General features: G+C 49.9%; 1 protein-coding gene across 1 annotated transcript in view; it reads left to right on the top strand.

Moving 5' to 3' along the window:
* The window catches only part of NPC1L1 (NPC1 like intracellular cholesterol transporter 1), a 176,716-nt gene that overhangs the window by 76,298 nt on the left and 82,690 nt on the right, over window positions 1-17,728 (top strand). The window contains exon 3 of the mRNA XM_078665537.1: window positions 1,572-1,672. Coding sequence (XP_078521663.1) covers window positions 1,572-1,672 — 101 coding nt within the window. The remainder of the gene's footprint in view (window positions 1-1,571; window positions 1,673-17,728) is intronic.

Raw genomic sequence — 17,728 nt, 5'->3', positions numbered from 1 at the left:
ATTGAAACCATTGAGCATCTCACAATAGATTACTCATTGTACAAACCTCTATTATGCGGATACCTCCATTTAAAGATGCACTTGAGGAACATAAACACAAACTGGTAAAAGTGGCTGAGTGCAACCCCTTAAGTCAAAGATCACCATGAGAGGACTGCATAAGAAACACATCCCTAGGCTCTATGCAGAATTTTTTGCAAATACCCCAGACCTATTATGGCAGCTCCCCACCAAAATGGGAAGAGGACTTGGAAAATATAGAAGAGGCTGACTGGAATGAAACCAAAATGGCCTCCCCCCAATGTCCTCGCAATATCAAGACATTTGTGATTGATACAACTGAAATACTTCCAGAGTCAAAAAACGCCTTTTTATTGTATAATTAATTAAAATCATTACAATATATGTGCAAAAAGCAAAATTCAAGTTCTAATAAAAAATACTATAGGTTTAAAGCTATTTTCACGAGTGTAAACAAGCTCAGGGACATAAAGCTTGAGAAAGCTCAGTTAAGTGGATGCACTAAATACATTTAGGAATCATAAACAGAGCCTATAGCTGAATTACCAGATCATTACTATGCAGTTAGCTTAAGTGAGCAAAGAGTGTGTTTAGTCTAAGTACCATGAAAGGGTAATTGACCGATCACATACTAAAAGAACAGCCAAGAGAAACATTAAAATTCACAAATGTAGTGTTTTTTAGTATTCAGACCTAGTTCCAGAGTGTCTATTACAGACCCAACAGAGTATGGGAAATGAACAGAAGGCAAAATCCAAATTCCCCTAGGTATAAATGTGAAACCTGCACTTTCTTCCACAGAGTATGGGCATGCCCTATAATTCAGCATTACTTGTTTTAAGTTCACACCATGCTTGCAAGATAGTAGGTAAACCCATGGCACCCAACTCTGAAATAGCTATCCTGGGCATAATGGAGGAATGGAGTGGATGCCGCAGCTCACGACTACTGGTGGCAATGGATATGATGGTAGCAAAAAGGGCTAATGAAAGACGGGCAAGCTGACTGAGTCCTCCACTGAGTGGGGAGGAGCTGGGGCAGGCGGCAACGCAGAAAGGTTTGTCTAAACTTCTGAAGCTTGTGGATGTCCTGAAAAGCACACAACAGTATTGGGGCAGTGGTGGGTGCATTTTCAGGGCATTATCTCGAACTGAATGTAGACAGCTACTGGAGCAATGACAATATACGTTTTGGACTCAATGCCATTCTTCTGTCAATGTACCATCTACTGACGTTTGTAATGTTGCTGAGCTGAGCACTGTACTTCTGTTTTTCAAGAATTGCTAAAAAAAAAATAGAAAATCTATAGGTTTAGGAATAGACCCTTGGTTGGAAATATTTTAGTAGACCCGCCTATGCAAGGAACTTATTTTTGACTCTTTCCAAACCTGCTAAATTTTCAGATGTATGGCCTGTCCGGCCGTCTCCTAATAACTCAGTGGTTAAGTCTGCGTGCGCCTGTCTATGCCTAACTCGTAAGTGCTAGCAGAAGCTTCTCTGCGTCTATGTCCCAAACATTGACTGATTGATTTTTCTGTTATTCCCCACAGCTCTCCTCTTTCGTTCAAGGATATTACAGACCTAGAACTGAGCTGCATGGCAGACTATGGAGCCCCTGTTTTTCCATTTCTGGCAGTAGGAGGCTACAAAGGTAAGAGCTGATTGATGGCCTGCAACAAACCCAAGCCTTGTTCATTACAATGTTACTTTTGCAGCACCACACCATTTTCCACGGGCTGAAAAATATATTCAGATTTTGACTAACTTCAGAATTTCAGTGGTGGAGGTGGCATCATTGCCCGTCCCTGAAAGATCACAACCCCTCGCAAAAATGCAGTAATGATTATGGGCTCCTGTTTGGTCCCTGTATATTCCGGATTTGTTGAAGATTTTGTTGTAAAGGGGTTTTGAATCTGTCCACTTGCTCACTTCTGCATTAATAACAATTCTCTAAAAACATTATCGATTATTTAGTACAGTACATTTATTTGACATGTTTTATACAGTGCCTTCAAGTCAGCATGAAGCCTCTTTAAAACAATTTGAGGTACCGGGGAGAAAGAAGGACAAGAGAGGGGACAGAAATGAAAATCTAAACGTGGAGAGATGGGATGGGTCTCACTGAGAGTGAATGAAAGGCACAGGAACTCTTCAATGGCCTCTGAGAGCAATAAGCAAGCTGATGAGGAACATTGGAGAATGAGGCGGATTGAGCAGGGGTGGCTCTCCGTTATAGCAGAGGAACGTCGCCCCACTGAAATGCCCCAGAGATGGAAAAATAAAATGGAAATTAAGTTAATTCATCACCATTTTATTTTTTATCACCCCGTTCCGAATGGAGTGTCAGGACGGGGCGGGCTGCTGCTGAATGGCAGCAGGGAGGAGGGTGGTCTGTCTTTTGGACTTGTTTAAAGTGTGTATGTCTCTTCGGCTGGCCATCTTGCAATGGCCAGCCACACATGCCCACTTTGAACCTCTCTAACCCAGCTTTCTAAAGACAGCTGGGTTAGAGACAGCAAAAACCTCCAGTGCACTTGTGAGCCCTCTGACTTGGTGCTGCTCTGACGGTGTGAGAGCAGCGCCAGGATTGGTTAAGAGAACTAGCTGGGGACATGGAATTACTAGGGAAGAAGACAGAGCGAGGACGATACAGCAAAAACCATGGTAAGTACATTTTTATTTTATTTACCTAATTCTTTTCATCTTATAGAACCACCCATTTGCCCTCTCCTCCACTCGCCGAACTTGGAAGCCCGCCACTGAGGTGAGGCAGGAAATAGAAGTATGATTAACGGACAAGGAAAGGGTGAAGGATGAAGTGCATGGGCGTCCGCAGAAATTTTTCCAGGGGGGGGCGACATTTTTACTTCATCACCATCCTCCGACATGATTGAGCACAAGTATTAAATAAACAAATAAAAAAAATCTAATAAGACAAAGAGCTTAAATAAACAAAGAAACCCATGGGGTGGGAGAAAAATCATGTGAGGCTTCACAGCAGATTACCTGGCAACCACAATGAAACAGAGGAAAAAACAAACAAGCATTGGCATAGCCAATAGGTCTCGCCTTTGGGACCTTATAAGTGTTTAGCCATGCAACACTAGAAGTTGTTGCACCAAGGATATTGTACTAGACAACTAAACACTTATAAGGTCCCAAAGGGGAGACCTATTGGCTATGTCAATGCTGTTTTTTTTTTTAAATGACAAGCAGTGCTATATGGCTCCGGCTGCCACTTAGTCCACCACATCCCGCGTCGATGCTGCAGCCATCTTTGAATGGTTTTAAAGCCAATTCAAAAGCTGTCACCAGTGTATGTTAATCCCTATCTCAACTGTGAGACTGCTCTCCTGCTTCCCAATTCTATTAAATACAAATGATGTAAAAAGAACATCCCTTTCTGAGCTGCACGGCTCATCCTACCCACGTTTCATGCGCAGATTTGAAATACTGATGGTTTGGGCTTCCCGGAATTCAACTGGTTGAGAGGTAGACAGGTGTAGAGAGGTAGAGAGAGGTAGAGAGAGAGAGAGAGGTGTAGAGGTAGAGGGACAGAGGTAGAGAGAAGTAGAGAGAGAGGTAGAGAGGTAGAAAGAGGTAGAGGTAGAGGTAGGGAGAGAGAGAGAGGTAGAGAGAGAGGTAGAGGTGTAAAGGTAGAGAGAGAGATAGAGGTGTAAAGGTAGAGAGAGAGGTATAGAGATAGAGGGAGAGGTAGAGAGAGAGAGAGAGAGAGAGAGAGAGGTAGAGAGAGGTAGAGATGTAGAGGTAGAGAGAGAGTGGGAGAGGTAGAGAGGGTGAGAGAGGTAAAGAGATAAAGAGGTAGAGAGAGAGGTAGAGAGAGAGGTAGAGAGAGAGAGGTAGAGAGAGAGAGGTAGAGAGAGAGAGGTAGAGAGAGAGAGGTAGAGAGAGAGCTAGAGATGGGTAGAAAGGGTTAGAGTGAGAGGTAGAGAAGGTAGAGAGAGAGAGGTAGAGGTAGGGAGAGAGAGAGAGGTAGAGAGAGAGGTAGAGGTAGAGAGAGAGAGAGGTAGAGAGAGAGAGGTAGAGAGAGAGAGAGAGCAGTAGAGAGAGAGAGGTAGAGAGAGACGTACAGGTAGAGAGAGAGAGAGTGGTCGAGAGAGAGAGAGGGGTAGAGAGAGAGAGAGAGAGAGGGGTAGAGTAATAGAGGGGGAGAGAGAGAGGGAGAGAGAGAGAGAGAGAGGGGTAGAGGGAGAGAGGTAGAGGTAGAGGTAGAGAGGTAGAGGTAGAGAGAGAGTGGTAGAGGGAGAGAGGGAGAGAGAGAGAAGTAGAGAGAGAGAGAGGTAGAGAGAGAGAGAGGTAGAGAGGGAGAGGAAGAGGGAGAGGAAGAGAGAGAGGTAGAGTGAGAGGTAGAGAGGGGTAGAGAGGTAGAGAGAGGGTTGGAGAGAGCGATAGAGAGGTAGAGGAGAGAGGTAGAGGTAGGGAGAGAGAGAGAGAGGTAGGGAGAGAGGTAGATAGAGAGAGGTAGAGTGAGAGGTAGAGGTAGAGAGGTAGAGAGAGAGGGGTAGAGAGAGAGAGAGGTAGAGACAGGTAGAGAGAGAGAGAGAGAGAGAGAGAGAGAGAGAGCAGTAGAGAGAGAGGTAGAGAGAGAGAGGTAGAGAGAAAGAGAGAGAAAGAGAGAGAGAGAGAGGTAGAGAGAGAGAGGTAGAGGTAGGGAGAGAACGGTAGAGGTAGGGAGAGAGGGAGGTAGGGAGAGAGAGGTAGGGAGAGAGAGGTAGAGAGAGAGAGGTAGAGAGAGAGGTAGAGAGGTAGAGAGGTAGAGGTAGAGAAAGAGGTTGAGAGAGAGGTAGCGAGGGAGAGGTAGAGGGAGAGAGAGAGAGGTAGAGAGAGAGGTAGAGAGAGAGAGAGGTAGACAGAGAGAGAGGTAGAGAGAGAGAAGTAGAGAGAGAGGTAGAGGTAGAGAGGTAGTGGTAGAGAGGTAGAGAGAGAGAGAGGTGGAGCGAGAGAGGTAGAGAGAGAGAGGTAGAGAGAGAGAGAGGTAGAGAGAGAGAGGTAGAGAGAGAGGTAGGGGTAGAGAGAGACAGAGGTAGAGAGAGGTAGAGAGAGAGAGAGAGAGAGATAGCGAGAGGTAGAGAGGTGTAGAGAAAGGTGTAGAGAGGTAGGTAGAGGTAAAGAGAGACAGAGAGAGACGTAGAGAGAGAGAGAGAGGTAGAGGTAGAGAGGTAGAGAGAGAGAGAGGTGGAGAGAGAGAGGTAGAGAGAGAGGTAGAGAGAGAGGTAGAGAGAGAGAGAGGGAGAGGTAGAGAGGGAGAGGTAGAGAGAGAGAGGTAGAGAGAGGTAGAGATAGAGGTAGAGAGGTAGTGGTAGAGAGAGAGAGAGGTGGAGAGAGAGAGGTAGAGAGAGAGAGGTAGAGAGAGAGAGAGAGAGATAGCGAAAGGTAGAGAGGTGTAGAGAGAGAGGTAGAGGTAAAGAGAGACATAGAGAGAGAGACGTAGAGAGAGAGGTAGAGAGAGGTAGAGAGATGTAGAGAGGGAGAGAGGTAGAGAGAGAGGTAGAGAGGTAGATTGGAGATCCTAGCATTTCCAGAGCATTAAAGGCACTACTCATTTGTAACGTCATTCCTTTCACTGCACATCCTGCTTTATCTAAATAACTAGGGCCCTCAAATACAAAAGGATGTTGTGGTCATAAAGCTTACAATTTGCAGCATCACAGTGGTTGCTACTGCAAAACCCCTTTTTAGAGTTGTGTATAACCTTCATGATTGACAAAAGGGGTTCTGCATCTTACTTCATATTGGAATTTGGAGGGGCAGTGAAAAGGGTGCTATCTTCAAATTGCAATTTACAATGACATATATCAATGGTTTTCAAACGCAATGGCAGTCGCAAACCGTTGATCTGATACCAACACTGAGCTGCAGTTGGTACATGATTCAGAAAAGAAAAGTTGTCCCTGCGGGACAGCTTTCCCTTCGTGAATCATGGCAGGCGACAGTGAGTACAGACAATGGTCCAGGGGCTACACTCGATGCTGCAATGAACATGAGGGACTGCCCCTTTGGAGCTCAAGGCGTAAACTCTTTAATCCATCTCATATGCAGACCCTTCTGTAATACTAGTGCTTATGGTGCAAAAAACAGGCATATCGTGTGTGGTGCAGCCACTTCTGTTCAGTTTTAACTTTTTCAGTTGTCAACAAAATATTTTTATTCACATTCTGGTTTCCATTGTTAACTGTTTTTTAATATATCCATTATTTTATTTTATTTTAGAAATAATTAATATATTAAAAAACGTATAACAGTTAACAATGGAAACCAAAATATGAATTAAAACTGATTATTACCATGGAAAAGAAATTGATGAAACTTTAATGTTCGCTGAAAAGTGCACACATCCATCGGAACAGAAGTGTCTGCACCACACACGATATGGTGTACGAAAGGGCACCTAAAGAGAAGGTACCAGGACGTAGTGGCACCAACAAAAGAAAGGAATATAGCTTGAGTACGAATAAATCACGAGTGCACAGAAGGACTTTCCAATTGATCTCGCAAAAAACAGGCAACCACACCCATTGCATCTCTGGGCGAATTGTGTAATTCGGTGCCGGCGTTAATGAGGCTTTGATGGTTTTCACCCCTTCCTAGGGCCCCTGGCTGCAGCTCCACTCTTCCTTAGCTTGAAAAATGTGCCCCCCCCCCGAAATTTGACTCTAGGTGTGCCTCTGCTTCAAGCTGTGGGAGCAGCCAGGCCCGGACCTTCTCTCTTGCGCATCAGCAGGACCGTCATTGCAAGCGCTTTCTCACGCTTTTAAAATTGACGGCCCTGCAGACAAACACCACTTTGGGGGCTGTCAATAGTGAAGGACCGGTGTTCCGGGGGGGGCAAGTGCCCCCCCTTGCCCTCCCCTGCGGACGCCCATGATGAAGTGGAGCATGGCAGGACATGGAAGTGTAGGAGGGGACTACAGAAAGGAAGAGTGCCACCCGAGATACTGGAGAGCAAATAAGAGGATACCTAAGAAGAGGTCAGGAATAGACCATTTCTATTTCATCTCTTTCCTTAATTAAGGAAGAAAGGGGACAAACATAAAGGTGCCCCAGCCACATAGAACCTTATTTCTGGACATCATGTGGGCAGGTGGGAGGACAGAGACTACGTTGTTTAGTAACTTTATTAGTTTATAGATGTCAGACAATAACACAGACATTCTTGGCAAGCTGTTTTTGCAGTGTCGAACCCCTAGCATTTTACAACACCACAAACACTGACATAGTGCATGCTCAACTAAAGTCCTCCTGGATGGCTCACAGTTCTCTAAAATCTTAATATTGTACTCATGTATTACCTGTCTGGCATTCATTTTTAAAATTTTGGTGATGGCACTTGAAGTTGCTCATAAAAGGAGAAAATTGGGACGAACCACGGAGAGCACTGTATCGAAAGTAGTGTCTCTAAGGGTCGGACAGGGGCAGAAAATAGGCCCAGGCACCAAAACAAAAGTGTTACGCAGTAGTAAATTAGAAAGCTTAAAAAGGGGCACATGTTTGTAAATTGGGGCAGTTTTGAACTTGTAAAGACACACTGTATAAATGTTTTGCGAGGTATGGAAGAGTGCATGGATTTCAGCTTGCTTTAGCTAACGTTGGTTTTAATATTAGGGAAATCAATTGTAAAAAAAACAGCCCAGCAGAACAAGAAACAGGCCCCTCAAACAACCAACAAACAGGCCCACACACTGACCTGTCAGATCAGCCCTTCGGACACTACCTGAATGCCCGATAGGCCAGTCTGACCCTGCTCTCCCTCATGGCAAGCTCGAGATTTCAATCAAGAGCCACAACGGAACCCAAAACTAGTGCTGGGAAAAATAATAAAAGCAGTCCCACTCTGAAGGCGGTCATGACTAGAAAGGGGCAAAAGAGTATTCATGGTTAGTTCATGGCAGTCCATCCCTGTATGAAAGCAGGCCACTAACCTGCAACCCATGGTGAAAAGGCCAGAGTGGCAGTTTAATACAATCAGGGCATTTTTTGGATGAGCTAATCAAGTCTTTCAGAATTCCAGACGAACAGCTATCTTACCTTCAGTACCACCTTTTCTGGTAGAGAGTATCTGGACACAGATTCCTTGCCTTAGAATATTCCCCAGGCGTCAGACTGGATATGGAACCTTTTCGAGCATTACCTCTGCATCGATCAGCTCCGCATCAGCATTGTTGGCATTGTTTGCGCTGAAGTGACATGTCCGGTACCTATATACATGCTGACATCAGTTACTTTTTACAACAATTCCATGCCAGAAGCGCGGAGCCACTAAGGTTGCTGATATCTCAGTGTGCTGACACTAAGGACATCATAAGGGTTACCCTATATGGAGATATCAGTCAGCAGAATAATGGGGAGGATAGGAGAGGTGGTAAGAATCTGCTGCTAGTAGAGTCTCTACCAGATAAGGCGGTGTCAAAGGTAAGTAACTTGCTCATTTGATAGAGACTTGTAGCTGTAGATTCCTTACCTTAGAATAGATACCGAAGCAATACCTCTTCAGAGGTGGGTCTGCAAACGGTATTAGACCAGGAAGTCATGGAGTAACCCATCATGACGGACCTGACTGTCCAAGCAGTAGTGCATTGTAAACATGTGCAGACATGCCCACATTGGATCCTGAAAGATGTCCAGGACTTGGACACTGCAAGCTAATGCAGTGGTCGCAGCTTTGGCTGTGGTGGAATGCCCCCCCCCCCAAGCCCTCAGGGGGCTGCTTCTTGGCAAGTGCGTAGCAGATTTTAATGCAGAGCACTGTTCATCATGATGGTCTGCTTCTGGACAGCCTTTCCTTCCTTTGCCCAGATGAACCGAATGAAGAGTTGATAGTCCAGCACTTCCTGGTTGAGTAATGCAAGATGGTTTTTCGTCAGCCATTCTTGAGATGGTGGAAAGGTTGGGGGTGCCCATTAATGGTAGGGCATAGCCCTTCTGCACTATCTGTAGCACCCACCGGCCCGATGTAATGCTGTACCATTCAGACAGGTGATGCCCGATCCTGCTCCACTACAGGGTATGTGTGCTTGGTGGAGGGCCCAATAAAGAGGCTTGAGAGCTGCCCAGGGGAGCGTAGGATTGGGCAGCTTGCTGGACATGGTTCCGACATCCTCTTTGGGTTCCACCTTCCCCGAAAGGATTGAGCTGGCTGCCGGCTGTTGTTCCGGGTAGAGCTGGTACTATGGATGCCCAAAATTGCCCCTTCCGGGGCCACAGTAGGGACAAAAGGAATGTTATTGTGGTCAGTTTGAAAGCGAGAGGCCAAAAGATGGAGCCATGACCCTGCTCTTGCAAAAATGTTCGAGCGCTGTTTCAGCCTTCTTGCCAAACAGGCAGGACCCATCAAAGCGCATGTCAATCAAGGATGACTGAACATCCCCCGACAACCCTGTGGACTGTAACCAAGCAAGGCGGGGAAGCGCCACTGTAGAAGCTGTGGCTTTATCAGAGGGGTCAATGGTGTCCAGCCCACACCATATGGCGAACTCTAGTAGCATTCCTGTCATCCAGTAAAGCCCAGTGGAGGATGCCACAGCCCTCCTCAGGCAACATGGGAAGCAACTGCATGACAGAAACCCCACAACACATGGAAATAGTAGCCTAAGAGGCATGCAATGTTCTTCAGTGACTTCAAAACAAAGCTGGAGGAAGAAAAGATGCGCTTCACAAAGGTATCCGAGGTGGGGATTAAGTAGGCACTGCATCGTCACTTCCAACACAGATGGCTGTGGCGCCGAGTTGCTAGACACCACCTATCGGCACGCAGAGGTACTGCTCAAGATATTCTGGATCCAGTAAGACGCATGGGGAATATTCTAAGGTGAGGAATCTGCAGTTAGTAGTCTCTATCAGGTAAGTTCAGATTCAATCAATCAATCAATCAATCAAAGCATTTATATAGCGCACTACTCACCCGGAGGGTCTCAAGGCGCTGGGGGAGGGGGGTCCGCTACTGCTCGAACAGCCAGGTCTTGAGCTGCTTCCTGAAGTCGAGGTGGTCCTGGGTCAGGCGGAGGTGGGTCGGGAGGGAGTTCCAAGTCTTGGCGGCGAGGTAGGAGAAGGACCTTCCCCCTGAGGTGGCTCTACGGATGCGGGGGACGGCGGCGAGGGCGTGGCCGGTCGATCGAAGCTGGCGTTTGGGAGCGTAGAAGTTGAGGCGGCTGTTGAGGTATTCTGGGCCTTGGTTGTGCAGGGCTTTGTGTGCGTGGGTGAGGAGACGGAAGGTGATTCTCTTGTTGACCGGGAGCCAGTGCAGGTCTCTCAGGTATCCGGAGATGTGGTTGCGGCGGGGGATGTCCAGGATGAGTCGTGCTGAGGCGTTCTGGATCCGCTGGAGTCTCTTCTGGAGTTTGGCGGTGGTTCAGGCGTAGAGGGAGTTGCCGTAGTCCAGACGGCTGGTGACGAGGGCCTGGGTGACCGTCTTCCTAGTCTCGTTGGGGATCCACCGGAAGATCTTCCGTAGCATGCGCAGGATGTTGAAGCACGACGAGGAGACGGCGTTGACTTGTCTGGTCATGGAGAGGGAGGAGTCCAGGATGAAGCCCAGGTTGCGTGCGTGGTCTGATGGTTTGGGTGCGCTGCCTAAGGCGGGGGGCCACCAGGAGTCGTCCCAGGCGGAGGGTGAAGATCCTAGGATGAGGACTTCCGTCTTGTCTGAGTTCAGTTTCAGGCGGCTGTTCTTCATCCATTCGGCTACCTCTTTCATCCCTTCGTGTAGGTTGGCTCTGGCGGTGGCGGGGTCGTTGGTGAGGGAGAGGATCAGCTGGGTGTCGTCGGCGTAGGAGATGATGTTGAGGTTGTGCTGGCGTGCGATGGCTGCGAGGGGGCTCATGTAGACGTTGAAGAGGGTTGGGCTGAGCGAGGATCCTTGAGTAACGCCGCAGATGACTTCGGTGGCTTCTGATCTGAACGGGGGGAGGCGGACTCTCTGTGTCCTTCCGGCGAGGAAGGAGATGATGCAGTCCAGTGCCTTCTCCTTGATTCCGACGTTGCTGAGGCGCTGCACTAGGGTGCGGTGGCAGACAGTGTCGAAGGCCGCGGAGAGGTCTAGGAGGATGAGGGCCGCTGTTTCTCCGTTGTCGAGCAGGGCTCGGATGTCATCGGTTGCTGCGATCAGGGCGGTCTCGGTGCTGTGGTTGGCCCGGAAGCTAGACTGCGAGAGGTCGAGGGATCCGTTCGTCTCGAGGAAGGCGGCCAGCTGTTTGTTGACGGTCTTCTCGATGACTTTTGCCGGAAACGGGAGCAGCGAGATGGGGCAGTAGTTCTTGAGGTCGGTGGGGTCGGCTGATGGTTTCTTTAGTAGAGCGCTGAGTTCGGCGTGCTTCCAGCTCTCCGGGAAGGTGGGGGTGTCGAAGGAGGTGTTGATGATGTCCCGCAGGTGGGGTGCGATGACAGCGTCGGCCTTGTTGAAGACGTGGTGAGGGCAGGGGTCGGTCCGAGGACCGGAGTGGATGGAGTTCATCGTGCGGACGGTGTCTTCGGTGCTGATCGGGGTCCAGGCGTGGAGGGTGGTGGTGGGGGGCGGTGGTTCGGTCATGGTGTGTGTCGGTTGAGTGCTGAAGCTGTTGTGTATTTCCGCGATCTTGTTGTGGAAGTAGGAGGCGAGGGAGTTGCAGAGGTCTTGCGAAGGGGTGATGTCGTTGTTTCCGGCGTTGGGGTTGGAGAGCTCTTTAACGATGTTGAAGAGTTCCTTGCTGTTGTGGGCGTTGTTGTCCAGTCGTTCCTTGAATGCAGTTTTCTTGGTGGCGTGGATCAGTTGGTGGTGTTTCCGGGTGGCGAGCTTGAGGGCAGTCATGTTGTCCGGTGTTGGGTCTCTGCGCCAGGCTTTCTCGAGGGCTCTGCAGTTCTTCTTGGAGCTCTTGAGTTCGTCGGTAAACCATGGGGCTTTCTTGCTGCCGGGTCTGTTGGGCGGGGTCTTCAGAGGGGCGAGGTCGTGTGCGCAGTCGCTGATCCACTTCGTGAGGTTGGTGGCCGCTTGGCTGGGGTTCGTTGCCCTGGTGGGTGGGTTCTTGCTCAGGGAAGTCGCGAGCTGGTCGGCTGTGATCTTGTTCCAGCTTCTGCGTGCGCCCTGTTGCTGGTGGTGGTGGATCGTGGTCCTTCTGAAGCTGAAGTGGACGCAGCTGTGGTCCGTCCAGTGGAGTCTGGTGGCGTGGCTGAAGGCGATGTCCTTGCTGGATGAGAAGACGGGGTCGAGTGTGTGTCCGGCGTAGTGGGTGGGGGTGGTCACCAGTTGCTTGAGTCCGAGGTTAGCGAGGTTGTCCAGCAGGGTGGTGGTGTTGCGGTCGTTGTTGTTCTCCAGGTGGAAGTTGAGGTCCCCGAGGAGGATGTAGTCAGCGGAGGGGAGGGCGTGCGGGCTGACGAAGTCGGCGATGTCCTCGCTGAATTGAGTGCGTGGTCCCGGGGGTCTGTAGATGAGGGTGCCTCTGAGGGTGGTCTTGGGGTTGGTGTGTATCTGGAAGTGCAGGTGCTCGGCGGGTGCGAGGGTGTCGTCGGTGTTGGTCGTGATGCGGATGGTGTTCCTGTGGATGATGGCGATGCCTCCTCCAGTCTGGTTGATGGGGTCCCTCCGGATGATCTTGTAGCCGTTTGGGATGGCGATGGTGATGTCGGGCGCTGAGGAGGCGTTCATCCAGGTTTCCGTGAGGAAGGCGACGTCTGGGGCTGTGGTGTCGAGCAGGTTCCAGAGCTCGACGGCGTGTCTGTGGACGGAGCGGGTGTTGAGCAGGATGCACTTCAGGTAGCTGCTGCTGTGGTTCGCCTTGGTCGTTGCTGGTGTAGTGCAGGTCCGGATGCAGGTGAATTTGCAGGAGTGGCAGCAGAAGGGTCCGTTGGTGCGTCTAGGGGTGGCTCGGTAGCAACCCGGGGTTCGGCCGGCGTTGAGTGCGTTGAGTTCGGTGGCGAGGTAGGTCCGGCGGGTGGGCTGGAGTCTGCGGGAGCCAGAGGTCCTGGCACTGGGCGCGGTCCAGTCGCGGACGGGCGCAGACGGGCTTACCTTTGGCGCGCCTTCGGCACACAATCGGCGCGCCCGCTGCGCGTCAACGCTGCGCGTGCGCACGGTCGCCATTTATGGCGAAGTGCAGGGAGGGAGGAGCAGCTGGGAGGCGGGAGCGGGGAGGAAGGGGGCGTGTCTACACTCCCGGCGGCGGGAAGCGGCAAGCGGGGAGCGCGGCGGGTGGGTGCAGGGGACAGCAGCACAGGGGGGGACAGCAATGCTACCGCAGAAAGCAAAGTAAATAACAGAGATACAGTACAGGAAACAAAGTGAATAACAAAGATACAGTAAAATAGCGAACGAAGCTACAGATTGGCAGAAAAGCGGCAACGCAACGAGCGGGGGGCGTGGCCCGAGGGCGGGAAGGCTCAGCGAGGCTGAGAGTAGCGGCGGGCGGGGGCACACGCGACAGCTGGTGGCCGTGCGGCGCGGGGGTGTCCTACGAGTAGGTCACACTCACCTGGGCCGCACGGTCACCATTTATGGCCAAGTGCAGGGAGGGAGGAGCAGCTGGGAGGCGGGAGCGGGTAGGAAGGGGTCGTGTCTACACTCCCGGCGGCGGGAAGCGGCAAGTGGGGAGCGGGGCGGGTGGGTGCAGGGGACAGCAGCACAGGGGGGGACAGCAATGCTACCACAGAAAGCAAAGTAAATAACAGAGATACAGTACAGGAAACAAAGTGAATAACAAAGATACAGTAAAATAGCGAACGAAGCTACAGATTGGCAGAAAAGCGGCAACGCAACGAGCGGGGGCGTGGCCTGAGGGCGGGAAGGCTCAGCGAGGCTGAGAGTAGCGGCGGGCGGGGGCACACGCGACAGCTGGTGGCCGTGCGGCGCGGGGGTGTCCTACGAATAGGTCACCCAGATTGTTCAATAGAGCTCAATTCCATGTCGCCTGTGCTTGTAATGACAGAGGTCTTCCATCTGGTCCCTCTTAATGGTTTCCATAGTACATGGTGGTGTGGTTGATAGTCTGTATCTGAATGGTTGATGCCTTTGAAGGAAGGAAGAAGTCTTTGAGTGCTAGGTGAACTTTTTTTGAGCTCCAAATAATTTATGTTGTACGATTATTCTCTATTTCACCACTGTCCTTGAAGAGTTAAGTCCCGTAGATGATCTCCTCAACCCATAAGGGAGGCTTATGTTATTAGTAACTGTGACAGAATTTCTTTTTGATAGGGGTTCTGATCAATAAATTCAGTCTTTTGCACCACCAGAAAGAGATCTATGGGAGAGGTCGGTGTGTCTTTAAATAACTGCTGCGAGGTGCGAAACTTGCCTTCGAGTTAGAGGTCCACCCAGCAATGAATGTTATGTTTAGCTTTAGTCTTGTTGAAGACACCTTTCTGCAATACAGGCATCTTTGGGTGATATGTAAGTGGGAGTAGTGGAGAATATAATATGGGAGCTTGTAAGTGCCATGACTTTGCAGTCGACAGATGTTGGGCATGGCTTTCGAGGTGTGGTTGCAGACAGTATTTCCCCGTTGAGTGGGATAGGGTCTGCCAGCCAGTGTTCAGTTGCGACGTGAGGTGTATATCTGGGGGGTGGAGTCAATAATGGACATAATGTGCCTGAGCACAAAGATAATATAGTTCTAAGTTGGGCACATCAAACCCCCCTGTGAATAAGGTCGTGTGAGTGTATCCCAATGCAAGCGTGGTTGTTTGCCACCCCAAACTAATCTTATTAGCTCTGAACAGAGCTAAGAGAAGAACGGCCTGCCCGGATCATACAGTATATTTAAAAACAGATATAAGAGCTTGGGGAGGACAGCCATTTTGACGCACGAGATCCGTCCCGCCATAGTAAGGGGGAGGGCGTACCACCGTGTGATATTGCTAGTGATGTGCTCTAATGTGGGTCCATAATTGAGTCTCATTAACTCCCCGCGATCGATGGTAACATGTATCTCCAAATATTTCACCTTCGTGGTGCACCATTCTATGGGAAAATCAGTGGGGAATTGCACAGCGGATGCTGTGAGTGGAAACATTTGTGATTTAGTCCATTTAATATGAATTCCAGAGAGGCCTCCGAATCTAACAAATTCACGGAGGATCGGGTTGAGGTTCTGCTGGGAGGTTTTTATGTACAGGGTAACATCATCAGCATAGAGTGACATGAGAATCAGGCGGAGGAAACATCAAAGGACTTTTCCTGATGGTGCTGCCTAATTTTTGCCGCTAGAGGCTCTATTGCAAGGGCAAACAGGAGGGGTGAAAGTGGGCAGCCCTGCTGAGTGCCTTGAGTGAGGCAGAAGGAGGAAGAGGTATGACCATTGATTATAAGCCTCGCCGGGGGAGAGGCATAAAGCAGGCGAATCCATGCTAAGAAGCCTATGGGGAGCCCCATGCATTGAAGGATCGTAAAAAGATAGTCCCATTCCACTGAGTCAAAAGCCTTTGTGGCATCTAAAAAAACAGCCACTAGTGCCAATTTAGGGTCCACCGTCTGCAGAATGGAGAAAAGAGTATGGTCGCTCTCCCAGGAATAAATCGGGCAGTATCAGCTTCTCCATCAATAAACTGAGGTGGTTGGCTAAAACTTTGGCAAGGATTTTTCCATCTGTGTTGATGAGGGGTAGGGGTCGATAGGAGTCGCAGCGGTCTGCTGGCTTTCCAGGCTTTAGAAGGGAAACAATAAGCAACTCTCTCATTGATCCAGGGAGGATCTGTGCCTCTCAGTCTCCATGTATACCTCCCTCAACACCAGGAGAAGTTGTTCAAGATAAGTGTTAGAAGCGGCTGTCTCTAGTTGGCAGAGGTATACACTTCTGACAAATAGGGACACACCTTTTCTAGTCAGGGCAAGGGGATCACACACTTAGATAACCCCTGCTCACCCCCTTGGTAGCTTGGCAAAGCAGACAGGCTTATCTCAGAGGCAGTGCGTTAAGCATTTATGACCACATACAGTAATAAAGTGAATACACTACAAATGGACACGACACAGTAGTATTATAAAAATAAGTATTTTTATATAAGGCTTAGCACAAGACCAAATAACGACAAAAATATACCACAGTCTTAATAAATACTCTTGGAAGGAAAAATAATAGTTCAAGCACGGTTTCTTCTTAGCACAAAGTCTTTAGTAACAAAAGCAACTCTTCTTCTTTAAAACACAGTTCTTGGCAACAATGTAACCCACACGGGAGTCACACGACGTCGAGGCAAAGTTAATCCAAAGGTTCGGCGTCGACCGCGAGGAGCGCTACGTCGAGCCCGGAGTCGCACAGACCCCCACAACACAGTACCTTGGAAAAGTGAAGCACTCGATGATCAGCGGCGTCGAGAAGTCCGGCGTCGTGTCTTCGGCGTCGATCGGGCCTCGGAGTCGGGGCGATCTGCAGCGGCGTCGACCGAAGTCAGGCGGGAGCAGCGCTCACGAGATGAAGCAGGATACGGCGGCGTCGATGTCGATGTTGCAAGAGTGAGCAGCGCTCACGGCGTCGAGAGGGCTCGAAGTCGATGCGATCAGCAGCGGTGCAGACACGAGGTCACTTGGAGCTGGAGCCGAACTCACTACTCACTGGCGTTGTTGCTGGCGTCGATCGGGCCCGGCGGCCGGCGTCGAGGAAGCGGGACACTGGAGCCGTTACTCACGATGTCGAGCTGGATTCGGCGGCGTCCGTCGGCGTCGAGATTGCTGGATTCTTTCAAAGGTGCTGGATTCACAAGTTCCAGCAAACATCACTTTAAGCAGATGAAGTCCTTTAGCCCTGTGACTTCAACAGGAGGCTGGCACTCTTCCAGCCCTTGGAGATTTTCTTAGCAAAGTTTGAGAGTACACACACAGTTCCTCTCTCCTGGTTCCTTGGCAAAAATAAAGAAGCAACTGCAGGATTCCCCCAACAAACAGCACTCTGGCAGAAGGGGTAGACAGTCCTTGGATCAGCAGGCTTCTTGTCCTTGGTTCAGGTTTCCTTCTCAGAAGTGATCTAAATTCTTGGTTCAGGGGTCCTTCTCTTATACCCCTTTTTGGCTTTGATCCCTTTGTCCATGTAGGGGAATTTCCCCCCATCTCGGGTTTGTTGTGGGTGTTGCCAGGTCGAGGCACCTGGCCTATTCACTGTGCAGGGCAGAGTCTTCAGCCGCCCAGCAGGAGCGGAGCCAGCATTGTCACTGGCAGGGGCAGGGCCATCAGTTGCCCGGCAGGAGGTGGACCAGGAAAGTCCCAGGCAGGCACAGAGTCATCAGTCGCCTGGCAGGGGGGCGGAGCCAGCATTGTATCAGGCAGGGCAGGCTATCAGGAGCTACTCTTCCCCTACTCTCAATGCGAATGCCCCACTCATCCCACACTGACTCATTCAGACCTCTGGAGCCACCCAGCTCCTGTCACACGCACACCAGAACCAGCAGAGACCGGTAGACAGTTAGACAAGAAAATAGCTACTTTCTAAAAGTGCTATTTTCAAACACAGAGTCCAAAAACCATCCACCCAAACGGATGCGTTATTAAACCCTGAGTTCAGGGATACCAAACTCGACATTGCACCATGCTCCCCGAGCCCCCTAGGATTATAGCATTACTAATCCTGGCAGCCCATTCTAACTGATGGAGAGCAGGTCCCTTACAATAGTGAAAAACGAATATGGCTGTAATTCACTATTAGGACATGCCAACCTTGTCAGGCTTGTCCTTCCTTATGCTTACAATGCACCCTGCCCGTGGGCCTACCATAGGGGTGACTAACATGAAGTTAAG

Source organism: Lissotriton helveticus, chromosome 11 (genome assembly GCF_964261635.1).
Source record: "Lissotriton helveticus chromosome 11, aLisHel1.1, whole genome shotgun sequence".
Classification (NCBI taxonomy): domain Eukaryota; kingdom Metazoa; phylum Chordata; class Amphibia; order Caudata; family Salamandridae; genus Lissotriton; species Lissotriton helveticus.
Note: the sequence above shows the minus strand (reverse complement) of the source record. Positions and strands in the feature narration are given on the sequence as shown.